Source organism: Bos mutus, chromosome 7 (assembly GCF_027580195.1).
Source record: "Bos mutus isolate GX-2022 chromosome 7, NWIPB_WYAK_1.1, whole genome shotgun sequence".
In the NCBI taxonomy this organism is placed as follows: domain Eukaryota; kingdom Metazoa; phylum Chordata; class Mammalia; order Artiodactyla; family Bovidae; genus Bos; species Bos mutus.
This window is the reverse complement of record NC_091623.1, coordinates 100,700,871-100,716,924: the sequence shown is the minus strand read 5'-3', so window position 1 is coordinate 100,716,924 and position 16,054 is coordinate 100,700,871. Positions and strand designations below refer to the sequence as shown.

The 16,054-nt window shown below is 48.4% G+C and overlaps 1 protein-coding gene across 2 annotated transcripts in view; it reads right to left on the bottom strand.

Annotated features, from left to right (window-relative positions):
- Nucleotides 1–836: 836 nt before the first annotated feature.
- Nucleotides 837–16,054, bottom strand: part of ARHGEF37 (Rho guanine nucleotide exchange factor 37) — a 57,385-nt gene continuing 42,167 nt past the window's right edge. Inside the window, exons 10-14 of one of the 2 annotated variants that reach the window (XM_070374615.1) lie at nt 15,637–15,966; nt 11,856–11,984; nt 8,886–9,081; nt 7,237–7,382; nt 837–4,128 (exon numbers count right to left, since the gene is read on the bottom strand). In XM_070374615.1, coding sequence (XP_070230716.1) covers nt 3,919–4,128; nt 7,237–7,382; nt 8,886–9,081; nt 11,856–11,984; nt 15,637–15,966 — 1,011 coding nt within the window. In that variant the 3' untranslated portion in view covers nt 837–3,918. The remainder of the gene's footprint in view (nt 4,129–7,236; nt 7,383–8,885; nt 9,082–11,855; nt 11,985–15,636; nt 15,967–16,054) is intronic. The other variant, XM_005895343.2, reaches the window with a different exon arrangement.

Sequence of the window (16,054 nt, the reverse complement as noted above, 5' to 3'; positions counted from 1 at the left end):
TCCCCTTCCCCAATCCTGTGTGCTTAGTCACTCAGTTGTGTCCAACTCTTTGAGACTCTATGGACTGTAACCTGCCAGGATCCTCTGTCCATTCTCCAGGCAAGAACACTGGCATGGGCAGCCATGCCATTCTCCAGGGGATTTTCCAACCCAGGAATCAAACCCAGGTCTCCTGCATTGCAGGTAGATTCTTTACCACTGAGGTACCAGGGAAGCCTGGTGGCTCAGTCAGCTCCCCAATCCTACTTATCCACAAACCCAGCACCAGCCCCACTTCCTCCAGAAAGTCTCCCTGACCCCCTCAGCATCCCCAAAGCTCCTCCTTGTCTGAACATCTAGAAGCCTGGGCCGTAACAACTTCTGGGGCTGACAGCATTCTGCCCTGTGGTACCAGGTAATTGCTTGATGCTCATATGTCCTTTATAGCTGGATGGGAGATACTTGGAGGCAGGCTTTGGTGGTCCGATCCCATCTGGGTGTTATCTGAGCAACGTGTATTGAACATCTGTAACTTGAGGCATGTGACAGATGCTTAGGGAGATCCAGGGATGAACCAGAACTTGCATCCTAAACTGCAATCCCGGTGTGTCACTCTTCTGCTTGAAACCCTTTAGAGCCCCCTGACTGCCTTCACAATAAACCCCAAAGCTCCTTACCATGCACAGCTCACTAAGCCATCCCCCACTGCGCCCACCACCCCTACACACAGCATGTGTTTCAGCCTTACAGCATCTCAGTTCCCTGATGAGCCGTGCTTGCTCTTCTCTCTGGACCTTTGCACGTGCCCTCCCTCCCACCTTCATCTATTCCATTTCCCGTCAGCTTGGATATCACTTCTTTCAGGAAGCCCTCCTTAGCCAAGTCTAGGTCAGCAGCTGGCCCCGCCCCCGCTGGGCTCTGGTGGCACCTGTTATCACCCATAACAACTAACACTGTGTGTAACTGTTGCCTTGCCTGCCTCCTTCATCAGACTGTAGGCTTTGGGAGGGCAGGGCCCCGATCTTGGACTTCACTGCATCCCCAACAGCCAACTCCTGGAGGCACTGAAGGTATGCAGTAGACACTCATTAAACGAACACATGAATAAATGAGGTGCCCTTTTTATATACAGCAAGTGTCTAGTGAACAAAGGTCACACTGACTGGCCCTCCAATGGTGAGAGTCACACAAATTTCAGCGATATTTCATCTTTAAGACCTTTATTCCCAGCAGTTGACATCAGTTATTCACCAAGCTAGAACTCAGCACATTAACCAAGAATTTGCTCATCTTTTTGAGCATTGAGATACTGTAATCTGGTCCCCATGTCTAAAACTAGGTTGGAGCCCAAAAGGTTAAACTCCATTGCAGGGAGCAAGAGGCACCCTCGTGAATCAGTCTTCAATTCTTGGAAGTGTTGTTCAAGTCATAGGCAAATACCTTTGCGAGTCTAACATGTGATGGCCCAGCACTGAAATAAATAAGACACAGTGCAATGGTTCTAGGCATCTGGAGGGGAAAGGCACATTACACCGAGTCCTCTGGAAAAAATTCAGGCCATTCTCCATATTCTCAGTTGTGCATTTCCTCACCCTTCAGTGACTTTTAATCTCATTCCCTGGTATGAAAAACCACAACCCATGTGCTACTGAATACATTTTTATTTTCCTTTCGTGAGACAGATTTGGTTCCAAGTATATTTCGGTTTTCTTCCTTATGCCTACAAGAACATCCAGTTTTGTTCAGGTCCCTTTTAATGGCACTTAATAAATATACATTCTAGGACCTGAAAGAACAGGCTGTCCTGTTTCAAACCTCCTCTCAAGCTGCCTGTTTAAAGCATCTCAGCAAGTACAAAGTTAGGATGGGGCACATTCTAGGTCAGAGCTTGTGACCATTTCTGACCCTAGATCTATCTCGACCAGCACTGAGTGTCCAGGGCAGAGGTCTCCAACCCTGGCCACACACTGGAAGTACTTGAGGAGCTCTCTGATTTCCTGAGGCTGGGCCACACTCCAGACAAATTGCATCAGCATCTCTGAGTGGGAACCTTGCTTCAGTCATAGTTGAAAGCTGCCCCAGTGCAAACAGTAGGCTCTCAAAAGTACTGTAGAACCACACTGGTTCTACCACAGCTGGATTTCCTATTTTATTACCTGTTCTCCTGTGCTTCTTGTTTGCATCAGAAATCTGAGCAGGGAAGAGAAAGGAAAATGAGTCATAAGCATCTTAGAGTCAATTTTGTGCTGGGTGAAAGGTTGTGGGGACTGAGTTTCTCTTGCATTATGTATGCAGCCTTCATGCTTTCACAAGCCCAGAGGAGGTAAGTTATAGACTGTCTGACACAGACATGTATACACTTATTAAAGGCTCTCCAAAAACCAGAGATAACAATTTTAGGCACTACAGTTATATTACAGAGGCATTCTTGGACTTAAGTCTAAACTGTCACCTGTTTTTACATATAATCTAATGTGGATTTGTTCTGAAATTTGTCATTTGTTTTAAAAGGTACACTGAATCACCTTTTCTCTCTCCTGTGAGTCTTGCAACTTATCTGAGCCCAAAGCAACAACTTAGAAATGATGATCCAACAGCTGCTGCATCCAAATTTGCCCTGGTAGTCAGTCTTCCTTGAACAGGAACTCTTTTGAGAGGCTTCAATTTCTAGGTTCTAGAAAGGGATGACAATTAATGTGATCTCACCAAATTCAAAAGTTTGGTTACTTAGAATGCAGCACTGGGAGGGATCCTGGGTTTAAAGCAAAGGATGCCACACTGATTATTAATGTTGGTCATGGCCACGGGCATGGAGAGTGGCCAGTTGATGCCTGGGGCCATCCTGAGACCACTTCCTGCACATCCTGCAATTTTACTTTTATGTCACACTTTACGATTCACAAGGAGCTTCCACAACTTTGGCATCTCCTCATTCTCATCACAAGCCTGAGTTAGGTCTTAATAGATGTGAAAACTGAGGTTGTGTCCTATGTCTGAGGTTCCACAGCCAACTGACATCACCTCCACTGTGGCCTCCAGGCCCTCACCACCCTCCTGAAACCACCGGGGGTTCCCCTGGCTCCTTCTTCCAGAAATAGGAAACCAAGTCATTACCCACCCACCAGGTCTTTAGTTACCTGCTTCACAGTTTCCTCTGTGATTTGCATGGCTCTTTGTCCCCTAGTTCAGAGAACACAGCAGCAGTGTACAACTGCTGCCAACCTAACACACACCTCAACTGTACAACTTCACACACCCCACCTAACACACCCTCAAAAACCCCTCTCCCCTGGGGCAGCCTCTGCATTTGCCTACATACATTCCAGAATCGTGACTTGCTCACACCCACTCCAGGCCCAGCCAAAAGACTCCTGGGAACCTTTCTACTGCCCTGACAAGCCCTCGCTCCCTGCTAGAGAGGGGTCCTGTGTGTTCACTGCCCAAGGTAATTCAGCTCCCACTGTAGAGAAATAAAAGCCGACTGGTCAGCTATGGTGTCTCTATATCACAGGAAGGAAGTGAGCTGTCAGACCAGGCAGTTCTGGGCTTTCCAGGGGCCCTCCATGCAACCACATAGCACACAGGTAATGCTCATCTAGGTGACCCACTCCCGTGGACAGGCTGGGGCAGGAGCACAGGTAAGACTGGCCACAAGCAAATCCTGGCGCATCAGCTGGGACCTGCCATCCAGGGTGCTGTGACTCAGGTTGGAACGCCCTCTCCAGGCAAACATAATGAGCTGCCCTGGTTGGGGCCTTTCGTGCCCACCCACACCAGGCGTTCCGCAAGGCTCATCTCCCTCTTTTGGCTACCTTCTCCGTGCCCTTCACCCCACCCTGACCTGATCTCCCCATTCACCCCCACCTTCTCTTTGTTTCTTTTCCTTCCCAGGGTCACAGCCTCTAACCCTCCTGGAACATGGACTTAAAGGAGGGCACCCTAAGAAGGCAAACTCCAGCCCCACGGAGCTGGACTTGGGGCCCTGGCCAGGAAGCTGGAAGGCACGTAGCCCCTCTGTCCGTTTACTTCCACGAGGCTCCATTCTGGGTTCCCCTTCTTGTCCTGGGCCTCCAGCACAGTCACCCGCTGGCCTGCCTGCAGACTCACTTCATGGCTGCTTCTGGCCATGAAGGGGTACATGGCCACCACCTGAAACACATGGGGAATGACACAGAAGTGGTCAGGGCGAGAGCACGGACAAGCCCAACCCAGAGAAGCTGTTTACCCTCTTCCCTGACACCTGACTCAGTGGCTGGGCAGTCACCTCCCAAATGCGTCCTTTGTCCAAAGATGTCAGCTACTTCCACTCTGCTAATACCTAGTGGATGGCAGGCTCTTTGCCTGGTTTTGATTTTCACAGTTCTATAATTCTATTTCCTCCTTTTTTCAGATAAGGAAATTGAGACTCAGAGACGTCAAGGAACTAATTCAAAACCACAGAGCAGTGAAGCTGACCTGTCTGACCTCAGAAGGGGTGTTCTCAGTGCACTGCTGCCGTCCTACTGACTGGAAGACTCAGAGTCCCTTCCTCACTACCCTCCTCAGATCCAAGGGTGTCATCTGTCCAGACCAATTTCTCAGCTTGGTGTAGAGACAGGAGGGATGGTTGGGCAACTTTATTACTTTTTAGGTAAAGGGTCCCCCCAAAAAGACTATAATGGAGGGGAGGGCACTTAGGATAATATTTTACCTCCCTGGGCCTCAGTTTCATAATCTGTAACATGGAAGTATGATATCCTTCCCTCCAGGGAATCGTGGGAACTTAATGAATGAATGCCTGAGCCTGGTACAGAGTAAGGGCTCAACAAATGCAGGCTGCTTTGACTTCCCTGGTGGCTCAGACGGTAAAAGCGTCTGCCTACAAAGTGGAAGACCCAGGTTTGATCCCTGGGTCGGGAAGATCCTCTGGAGAAGGAAATGGCAACCCACTCCAGTATTCTTGTCTGGAAAATCCCATGGACGGAGGAGCCTGGCAGGCTACAGTCCGTGGGGTTGCAAGGAGTCGGACACGACTGAGCAACTTCACAACAAGTATTATATTATTTTGGCCATGCTGTGCAGCTTGAGGGATCTCAGTTCCCTGACGAGAGATGGAACCCAGGCCTCATGAGTCAAAGGGCCGAGTTCTAACTACTGGATGACCAGGGAATTCCCTGCTTCGGTTATTTCTACCATGACTTCTATTGTTTGGCTGCACTGGGTCTTTGTTGCTGTGGTTTTCTCTAGTTGCTCTGTCTCTCTAGTTGTGGTGAGTGGACTTCTCATGGAAGCTTCTCTTGTTGCAGGGCACAGGCTCTAGGATGTGCAGGCTTCAGCGGTTGTGGCTCCCAAGCTCCAGAGCACAGGCTCAACAGTTGTGGTTCATGGGCTCAGTTACCTCATAGCATGTGGGATCTTCCCAGATCAGGGGTCAAACCCGTGTCTCCTGCATTAGCAGGCAAATTGTTTACCACTGAGCCACTAGGGAAGCCCCTACCATGACTTTTATTACTATGGGCCAGGAATAGTCAGAGGCAACAGGGGACTGGAATGACCCCATGTGAGTCCCACTGAGCAGACCCACAAGCAAAGAGGAAGCAGCTGATGTCCCTGGGCTGATGGACAGCTGAGCTCTCCACATGATCCCCTAGGTGGGGGCTCTGGGGACACCATCCACACTGGCTGGCGATGGGGTTGAGTTGGGTGGCCAGCCTCCCTTGTGGGACCCTATGGGTCCTTTGCCGATGGGTAGGTGTGTCCAGCTGGAAGCTGCCCTGGTGTATCACTTCTAACTAATTCTCCTGGCACTGGCCTGAGAACCTTCTCAGCATGTGCCAGAGCTGTACATCACAGCTTCCACGGGCTTCTGTGCAGCCCTCCCTCAGCCCACTCCAGGCTCCCCGGCTATTCACTGCAAGCCTGGGCCCCTGGGCCTGGGCCTGGGTCCTTTCTGCTGCTCATTCATCACCTGTGGAGTTCCTCCTCCATAACTGTGCATGCTGCCTCCATTTACTGATGCTCTCACGTACCAGCCGCCAACTACCTCAATCAACCCTCACAACGACCCCACTGACCCTTTTCCCCCTAGGATTTGGCTCTGCAAAGCCTTCCCACCACTTATTGCTTTGAGATATAATTCACATACATACACTCCACCCTTTCAAAGTGTACAATTCAGTAGTTTTTAGTATGTTCTCAAGGTTGTGCCACCACCATCACTATCTAATTCCAGAACATCTTCATCATCCCAAAAAGAGACCCTAGACCACTTAACAGTCACTTTCCACTCCCCTTGCCCTGAGCCCCTGACAACCACTGGTCTACTTTCTGTCCAAATGTAACTGTCTATCCTACACAGTTTGAATAGAGAATTACACATTACATGGTCTTCTGTATCGAGCTACGTGTGGTAGTCTGTGTCAGAACGTCATTCTTTCTCTTGGATGAATAATATTTGAAATTGCATGGATACATCAGATTTTGTTTATTCTTTCATCAGTTGACAGACATAGGTTGTTTTCACTTAGGGCTGTTATGAATAATGCTGCAATGAACATGCATGTACAAGTTTCCCATGGCTTTTTATGAGAAAGACTGACACCCTTGCCAAGGCCACAGGCCCCAATGGCTGGGCCCACCTCACCTCTTCAACAGCACCTCCCTGCCCCTACCTTGCTGGCTCCCCTCAGTTTCTTACTAACCATTGTCTTCCCCAGCCCTGGGCCTTTGCATTTGCTGGGCATGTTTTCAGGGAAGCTCTTCCCATTCACACCCCTTTATCCAATTACTTCCTATTCATCCTTCAAATCTGAGCAAAAGCATGATTCTTTTCAGAAAAACCTTCCATAATCCTCTCCCTCACTTAAGGCTCTGGCACCTACCACCAACAGAACTTTAAGATCATTTATATGATTATTTTATTAATCACTGTTTCCCCCACCTCCTAGATTGTAAATTTGAGGAAGGCAAGGGCCAAGGTTGACCTCTGTTCATCATTGTATCTCTCATCTAACACAGTGCCTGGTGTATACTGAATAATTAATGCATGACTAAATGAATGAATGAAATAATCCCACTTGCTGTGCTTACTATAGAGTAAAGGACTAGCTCTCTGCTCTTGACATGGCAAGCACAAGAGTCTGCTTTCTCCAGGTACACGCCTGGCCAGGAAACTGGTATGGCCACTGAGCCCTGGCCCTGGCCCCTCCACAGGGTAGTAACTCTTCCTGACAGGATGACCCCTCTTCCAGATGGCCCCCACCCCTCTTCTAGGCTCACCTGGGTCACAGCTGGGACAGAGGGGACCGGGGCTGAGATGGGCTCTGGTGTCTGATGTTGGGAGTCTCTGTGAGGCTTCGCCTCCTCCTCACTGGGGACCACATGGTACACCTCCAGTTTTCCAGCTGGCACGTACCCTCGATGTCCTGCAGGACATACAGAATGTTATCTGGCTGTGGATCACCCCTTTCAGTGGTAGAGGAAGTCACCACCATTCATGGATGTGACTGCATCCAATACAGCTTCTCAGCACTACAGTGGACCTTGAAAAGGCATCTCAGAACATCAGAAAACCACTCACCCCACCCTGCGCTCACTCTTTCTAGCTTCTGCTTGTTTACCCCAGTGACAGGGAGTTCATTCCCCACAAAGCCAACCCAGTTCATTTGGAACAGCTCTGGCAGAGACAAAAAGTTCTTCCTTGGACTGGAACGAAAACTGTTTTCCTGGTGCTGGCACCTCTGGTCCCCTGTCCAAGCAAGGCTACTCCTCACTGCAGGACTGTCTTCCCAGGAGGCAGAAATTGCCTTTCCCTTCTCCAAGTGCCCCCCGCCCCTTCTTGGAATAGCTACCCCAGGGGTGTTCTGGCTGCAGTTACTGTGAATGGCCATCACCTTCTGAGAGCTTGCCTGGTGCTGAACTGCACTGGACCACCTGGTCTTTACATCAGCTCTCAAGGTCAGTATTGTTATTTCCATTTTATTGCTGAACCAACGGGGCTCAGAGAGGCTCCATAACTCTTCTGGGATTATGCAGTTATTAAAGTGCTGAGTTGGGATCCAAACCTGGTCTTCTTGATTCCAGGGGCCTTGTTTTAATCTTCATTCAACTCAAGTTTTTCAACTTGAGTCCAGAGTTTCCCCTTTTATGAATTTTCCCAGATCTGTACCATCTTTTTAATAAACTCACTTTTTAAAACTTAGTGTTGTACTATACATTGATAACAATGAATAAAATCATGGGTTTCTGTACTAGTTATATTTTTTCTAATATACATTAAAATGCTGAATTAAAATAAAGTATCTGAAGTGGGGAAAAACTGTCTGCAGATCCCCTCCCAATAGTCCTGTGTAACCGTCATCTGTGGATCGCATGCCCCTCTGTGGAAGACACTGGAGATACTGGGGCATCTCGTCCTGGGTTCATGGTGCCCCTTTCTTCCTGCCCTGCTGTCTCCTGGGGCCCCCACATCTGAGCAGCACACCCAGGGACCTGACCAGAGCAGAGGGAGCAGGACAACATCAACTTCATTCTCGATGTCAGACTTCTGTCCCCACAGTTGGGATCCAAGTGTTCCTTCTCCACATATCGCCATTCTTCAAGGTGATCCACAGAACTGCGTCTACACCAGTGACTTGTGAGGTCCCCAAGGCAGAGTCCTCGCAAGTCCTTGCCCTCCTTACACAGCACCCAGCACATAGTAGGTGCTTGATACGGATGATGCAACATATGACAACTTCTCTTTTTGGCATGTCATACACCACACTAAGCTGGCTATATCCCCAAGCCCTCCATGTTCACCTGTGTTCATTCCCACACTGGATCTGCATAGCCAGACCCCACCCACAAGAGCACCCGTGTCTCCCCACTGGCTCTCGTTGGGTGGATTTCCCAAAGGGCGGGGAAGTGCCCCCTGAAGTCCCACATACCTCCAGTGTCCACCAGCCATCGGCTGCTGTTGCCTTTGGTGTCCTTGTTTTGAAGGAGGGCTACGATGTGGCCCCGCGGCAGGGTCAGGTCCAGAGTCCCAGCCCCGCTGATGTTGCTTGTCACCTGGTACAGCTTTCCCGGGCCATACCTGCTCAGGAGCGCCTGCACCTGGCGTTCAGCCCCTGGAAGGAGTGGCTGGGAGAGGGAGAGAGACAGACACCAGTGCTGGAACTGGAGGGTTAAAGCTAACACCAGTGCTGGCCAACATGCTGACAGCCAGGAGTCCTGGGCCAAGTCTACCTCTGCTCCCCACAGACCCATCCCAGTCAGGGCAACAGCCTCCTCAACAACAAATGGATGCATCAGATGAGAAACACATGCTCTTAGTAATCAAAGGCATTTCAGAAGAAATGCATTCAGAAGAAAGGCATTTTAGAAGAAGCTTCTAAAATCCTTCTCTGGTCTAAATTTCTTGGGATTTCTAAAATCCTAAGTCCGTTTCTGAATCTCCCAGTTACAGAACTCCAAGACTGGGCCCTAAATTCTGCCCATAGCATTAAGCTAAGCTGTCCCACAGGAAAATGCCTTACACACATCTTTCAACACCAATGAGCAAGACTATGAGTGTCATGTCAGAAACAGCCCTTACTCACCTGGGATCTTAAATAGCCAGCACAGGGCTGACACATGTAGACCCCTCACACACGGGTGAACAAAGGAAATTCAGTGTTTTGTTCCATGGGTTTTGAGTCCACAAGCCTTTATCGAGCCGCCTACCATTTACAAGGCATGGTAAGCCTTGTGAGTGACAACAGAGTTTTTCTTTAATGGAAATTGCCATGTAGCTAAGGAGAATGATTCAGTGCACTTTCAGAGCATCTAGAAATTTGGCCCTGTCTTTGTTTTTTCATTCACTGCTTCCAACTAAAGTATTAACAAGAAGAGACTCAGATTGTCCCCTTTTGTAAAACAAAGAAGCTAAAAATATTGAATATAGATTTATTATATATCCTCTCTCACTAGATATATATGGATGGACATATATTCACTATATTCTATATGGCTATTTCCAGGTGGAGAGGTGCTAGATGTAGGGAGGTAAGCAGAGATGCCCTTTAGGGACACTTGGGCATGGACTCTGCCATCTCCCTTACTTCCAACAGGTTCCTGAATCAGGATCAAGAACCAGGAGAATCCCAGGTTTCTAAACAGGCCCTCAAACAAAAGTGTAGAGGCACAGTAGCTCTTTTTCAGAATGGTGGTGTTAATGCAAGTATGGGGTAGCAGACGTTTGTCTTCTTTCTCAAGTCTCTGCCCCTCCGTGTGTGAAGAACAGCAGCGCTCCCTGGAGGCGCTGGGGAGGCCTGCAAAGATCGCACTGGTTCTCTCATGTCCTGCGGGTGGCGCCACTCCTCTGGGATCTGTACTCGTAGCCAAATAAGTCATAGGAATTTGTAGGAAGGTGTGTGTCTGTGTATCTGTGTGAGTCTTGCAGGGGTACATGAGAGGAGAGATGGGGAAGCTGGGGGTGGGGCTGGGGTCATGGGAGTCCCTTCTCTTCCTACCAATTTGCAACACATCAGGACTATGATGTTCCCATTTCTTTCTATTTTTATGTATCTTCTCTTCTTTTTCCTGCAATCACCATGGCTTGCTTTTCCAATAAGAAAAAATGTTATTTTGTCTTAAGTAGAAGAAGATAGAAGTTTCCATGGCTCATCTGAGTGGCGACTCCGTTCTTGATTTCCTCCACCCTTCTTCCCCTCGGGTCGCAGAGCCCATGTAACAGCTCGAATGAGTCCTCTGCTGGGTATCTCAGGGTGGGCAACGAAGTGGGGACAGCTCACTCCCAGGAGGAGGCCACCACACTTGAAGTGCACACACCCCTGTGAGGCTCTTGGTGCAAATGCCACCTGTCTCTGCCCAGTCCTTCTGGGCTCCTTTAATGTTCCCCCATGTCTCTTGGGCCCCCTCCTCCCTTTGGGGGAATCTTGGACCTGTCTCCTGACCCTCACTTCACATCTCACATGTGACTGAATATAGTTTCAGTTTTCTCAAACCCAGGTTTCATCACTCTCTGAGAGCCCCTTTGCCCTTCAGCTACATCAGTTACTAAAACATACATAATATTTTATATATTCTTTTTAAAAATTTTTTAAGTTTATATATTTTTAAAATTATTAGGCTGATTTTATTCTTTCTTATGGTTTTGTCTTTTTATTTAATTGGAAGATAATTGCTTGATAATATTGTGTTGATTTTTGCCATACAACAATGTGTATCAGCTGTAAGTGTACATATATGCCCTCCCTCTTGAGTCTCCCTCCCACCCTGCCCATCCTACTCCATTATTTTATATATTCTTGAAGAATTCTTCAAGCAGACTGCAAGATACCCTTTCATTATATTTTAGAGGAAAACCATTTTACCCCCCAAAAAAGCCTTTGGCCAGCCAAAGTTCTGTCAACCACAATGCAGCTGAAACACTGTCTTTTGCAATTAAAAATTTCATAGCAAAAAGAAAATCTAAATTACTTCTAGTGCAAACATTTCATTTGTCCTGAATGCTCATATTTGAAGCAAGTTCTATGGGAAAGTGATGAGGAAACAAAGTTAATTTTGCTGAAAAATCTGAAGAAGTTGCAGGCTTCAGGGTGTTCATGCCACTTGTCTGTTGTGATGTCATTAAGAGCAAAATGTTTAGGTTATCTTCTTAACCTGCTTTTACACTTATCAACCATGAAGAGAATGTGTGTGTGTGTGTGAGAGAGAGAGAGAGAGAGAGAGAGAGAGATTTCCACCCCACCCCCACCCCCAGGTCACAAAAAAGAGAGAGGGAAAGGCAACGTGTTTCTGGGGTAACAGGGAACAACTGGGGAAAAAAAAGGGGAAGGAAATAGGGGGCTGACCTCACCCCACTGGCAGGTGAAGGACTGGCTAGTCTTTGAAGGGGAAGGAAGGACACTTACTTGTGTGGTGGGAGGTGGCAGCACTTTCTCAAAGTTCTCTTGAAAGGAGCGAAGCTGGTGACTGGTCTGGCCTAGTGCATCCTCCACCAGCTTCCTGAAGGCCGGCTCAGACAGGTGGTGGTGGGGGAGCTGGGGGGCACAGACACTGTCATCAGAGCCCTCCTTGGCAGAGAGGAGACCCTGACAGCCACACTCCAGCCCCAGCTGTGTTAGGATGGGCCTTTATGTCTTTGTCTTGGTTTGGCCTGGGTACTGCCCCACCTTCCTTTAAGAAAGCATCCCTCTACGGGGGTCCAGGGGTATTGTCCCTCCTGGTGCCTGGCCACAGGACTGGCAGTCACAGCATCCCTTTTCTTATCTACCGTGATTGGTCAAGGAGTGGACAATGGACTAGAGCAAGGCCATTCGGAATGTTCCCATCAGATTTAGTACATGAAGGCTGAGAGTGACAGGGTGATTCTTCTTTTAGATCCTGAGATGTTAAGGTAAACACCTGGAGCTGTTGAGAGCCACTCTCTCCCACCTTGCAAAAAACACCTGCTTGACAATAAAGCCAACCCAGAGAGGGAAACAGCCAGGAGATACAGTGCAAGCCAGAGCCTCAACAACATTGTTTGTTGGGTCTCCAGGTTACACAATTGTATAATATGTTCTTTATGCCTAAGCTGGTTTGGAGCCCAGGGAGTTCTGAATGATGCTCCATTCTGGGAACTTGGCCCTGCTGGGCAACTCTTGCATTTTCATCAGACAGTCTAGAAGTGACCAAGGCCCCACAGCTAACAGAAACATGTCCTCTCTGCTGGTCACCAAAACCACCAGGGCCTTTCCTCTGCCCCCAGGATGCAGAGAGATTGAGGTTCTACCATGTGGGCCTTTCCCAGGTTCCAGGAGACTGTCCAGGAGAATGGGACATGGGACATAGACAGGAAGCTGTATTCAATCATTAACAGGCCCTAAGATTCTACATTACAAGATCAATCGAGAAATGCCCTCTTTCTGGGACTTCCATGGTTGTGGTCCAGTGGTTAAGACTCAGTGCTCCCAATGCAGGGGGCACAAGTTCAATCTCTGGTTGGGGAACCCAATGCCACATAGCACAGTCAAAAAAAGAAAAAAAGGAATGCCTTCTTTCTGCTCTTATGAAGTTGACCTCCCCACTACAGTATCCTAGAATACTCCCCAGCCCTGCATAGCCCAGTGTAAACACAAGAGGGTCTGGCTGCCCTAGATAGAAGACTAGAGGGTGAGAAGAGAATGAGAAGATTATCTGATCAGATTTACCCTCTGCCTTCAGGAAAGAGAACAGCTTCTTTTTGCAGATGGTTTGGACTTAATTCAAAAACAGTGTCTGAGGATAGAACTCTGTACTAAATGCTGTGAGGGCCAAAAAGAAGAGAAGCTTAATGAGGGGAAACAGCTTCATCCATCACCTCAACAGGATGCAGGCTCTGATAAGCGCTTAGGAGAAGCACATCCTGAGGGCTGCTGGAGTACAGAGGATGGGGAGATGGGTTGTCCCCCCTGGAGAAAGGGGATTCTGAGAGCTTCATGGAGAGATTCATTCGCCCCTTATTTGTGGAGGTCCTACCACATGTCAGGCACTGTGAAAGGTATGGGGGAGACAGGGACGGACATTCTAGGCTGAAGAAGGAGTCTTAGCAAAGTGGCTGTGATCGTACTCAGAAGTGGTGGGAGGCTGCAGCTGCAGAGTGAGACTATGGGCTGGGAAGGTAGTGCTAAGAGTTCAGTTCAGTTCAGCTCAGTTGCTCAGTCATGTCCAACTCTTTGTGACCCCATGGACTGCAGCACGCCAAGATTCCCTGTCCATCACCAACTCACGGAGCTTGCTCAAACTTGTTCATCGAGTTGGTGATGCCATCCAACCATCTCATCCTCTGTCATCCCCTTCTCCTGCTACCTGCAATCTTTCCCAGCATCGGGGTCTTTTCCAGTGAGTCAGTTCTTTGCATCAGGTGGCCAAAGTATTGGAGTTTCAGCTTCAGCATCAGTCCTTCCAACAAATATTCAGGGTTGATTTCCTTTAGGATGGACTGGTTCGATCTCTTTGCAGTCCAAGGGACTCTCATGAGTCTTCTCCAACACCATAGTTCAAAAGCATCAATTCTTGGGCACTCAGCTTTCTTTATAGACCAACTCTCACATCCATACATGACTACTGGAAACACCATAGCTTTGACTAGACAGACCTTTGTCAGCAAAGTAATATCTCTGCTTTTTAATATGCTGTCTAGCTTGGTCATAGCTTTTCTTCCAAGGAGCAAGCGTCTTTTAATTTCATCTTTTAAGTAATGGCTGCAGTCACCATCTGCACTGATTTTGGAGCCCAAGAAAATAAAGTCTGTCACTGTTTCCATTTTTTCCCCATCTATTTGCCATGAAGTGATGGAACCAGATGCCATGATCTTAGTTTTCTGAATGTTGAGTTTTAAGGCAGCTTTTTGACTCTTCTCTTTCCCTTTCATCAAAAGGCTCCTCAGTTCCTCTTCACTTTCTGCCATAAGGGTGGTGTCATCTGCATATCTGAGGTTATTGATATTTCTCCTGGCAATCTTGATTCCAGCTTGTACTTCATCCAGTCCGGCATTTCACATGATGTATTCTGCATATAAGTTAAATACCCAGGGTGACAATATACAGCCTTTACATACTCCTTTCCCAATTTGGAACCAGTCCGTTGTTCCATGTTCGGTTTTAACTGTTGTTGCTTCTTGATAGATTTCTCAGGAGGTAGGTAAGGTGGTCTGGTATTCCCATCTCTTTAAGAATTTTCCACAGTTTGTTGTGATCCACACAGCCAAAGTGGTATCACAATGGTAAGGGTCGGGGGTGGAAAATTTCATCAGGATTTTTATGCAATAAACTGGATGGAGAAAGCTGAGCTGGGGCACATGAGGCACAGGAAACACCATGTGGAACGAGCAACACTGACATTTCTGCAGAGCTTAGACCCACAAGCCACTGAGCTCTGATGCTGATATCAGAGAGAGACTGAAGAACAGCTGAGTGTTCTTTCCTATACCAACCCCAGTGTTCAAAATCCTAAAATCAAAGTTTACACTTGGAAATTTGTTTAAGCCTCTCTGTGCCCTATTTATGCATTCAGCAGATGGCTGTTTTTAACAGGCTGTCGGGCATTGTGGTTCAGGCTCTAGAGTTCACCTGCCAGGATTTAAATTTAGCCATGAGCTATACGGCTTGGGCAAGCTGCTTAACATCTGTGGTCCCGGCTTCCTTTTGAAATGAGAATAATAACAATACCTACTCTGTGGGGTTATAGTGAGGATTAAGTGAGACAATATATGGAAAATGTTCCAAACCCAGTGTGCAGTAAAGGCTCACAGGGAGGCAGCTGCTAGAAGTAGTAGCAGGGGCAGGAACACCAGCTTGAAGCATTTACTCCTGACTAATGTAGAAGGGGCCCTGTCTCTTGTCACCTGCTTCTAATACACTCCTGGGAATGGCCCCAAGGCCTGTTATTTTCCCAGGCGAGCCTCCTGTGTTTCTGAGTCCCAGAGCCTGCAAGTGGCCTAGAGTCCCAGTTCTATATTACCCTTTGCTTCCATGGTCTGACTCTATTAAAGGAGGGAGAATAGGCATAAGAGAGATCCAGAAGGTCCCCATGGCCTCCTCCTGAGCACCTGGTAGCCTGTTTGGGAGGCCCAACTTCACTCCACTCCAGCCCCTTCCAAACAACCTGCTGAAGGGCTGAGGAGGCCCGTCCAGCAATTTCCCAGACACACCCCAGCCCCAGAAGCCTTACCTGGGCCAAGCTGTCCTCTGCCCTCTGCAGCACTTGCTTTGCAAGGTCCCTCTGGAGAGTCACAAATGTGCACAGGATCTGGCCGAGCCACCGCATGGCCAGCTGGTTAAACTGTGGGAGTTCAGCCACTAGCAGGGAGTTGAGTGCCTGGTACGTGTGCCGGGCTGCCTCCTCCTCGTAGGTCACACTGCCCACCTCCAACAGCTTCTCTTCCACCCTCTCAAAGTCCAGTAGTTTGTCCAGACGCTTCTTGATCAGGTTCTGAGGGCCTGCCAAGGCTTTGGCCAGGCTGCACAATGGCTGCCATACCTGGGCTTCCAGTTGCTGCTTCTGTGGGGAGAGGTGAGCTTGGGAGTTGAAGAAAGAAGTGGCAGAGGGTGGCCACAGGAAGCAGGAGCTTTGGAGAGAGGCTCCAGTG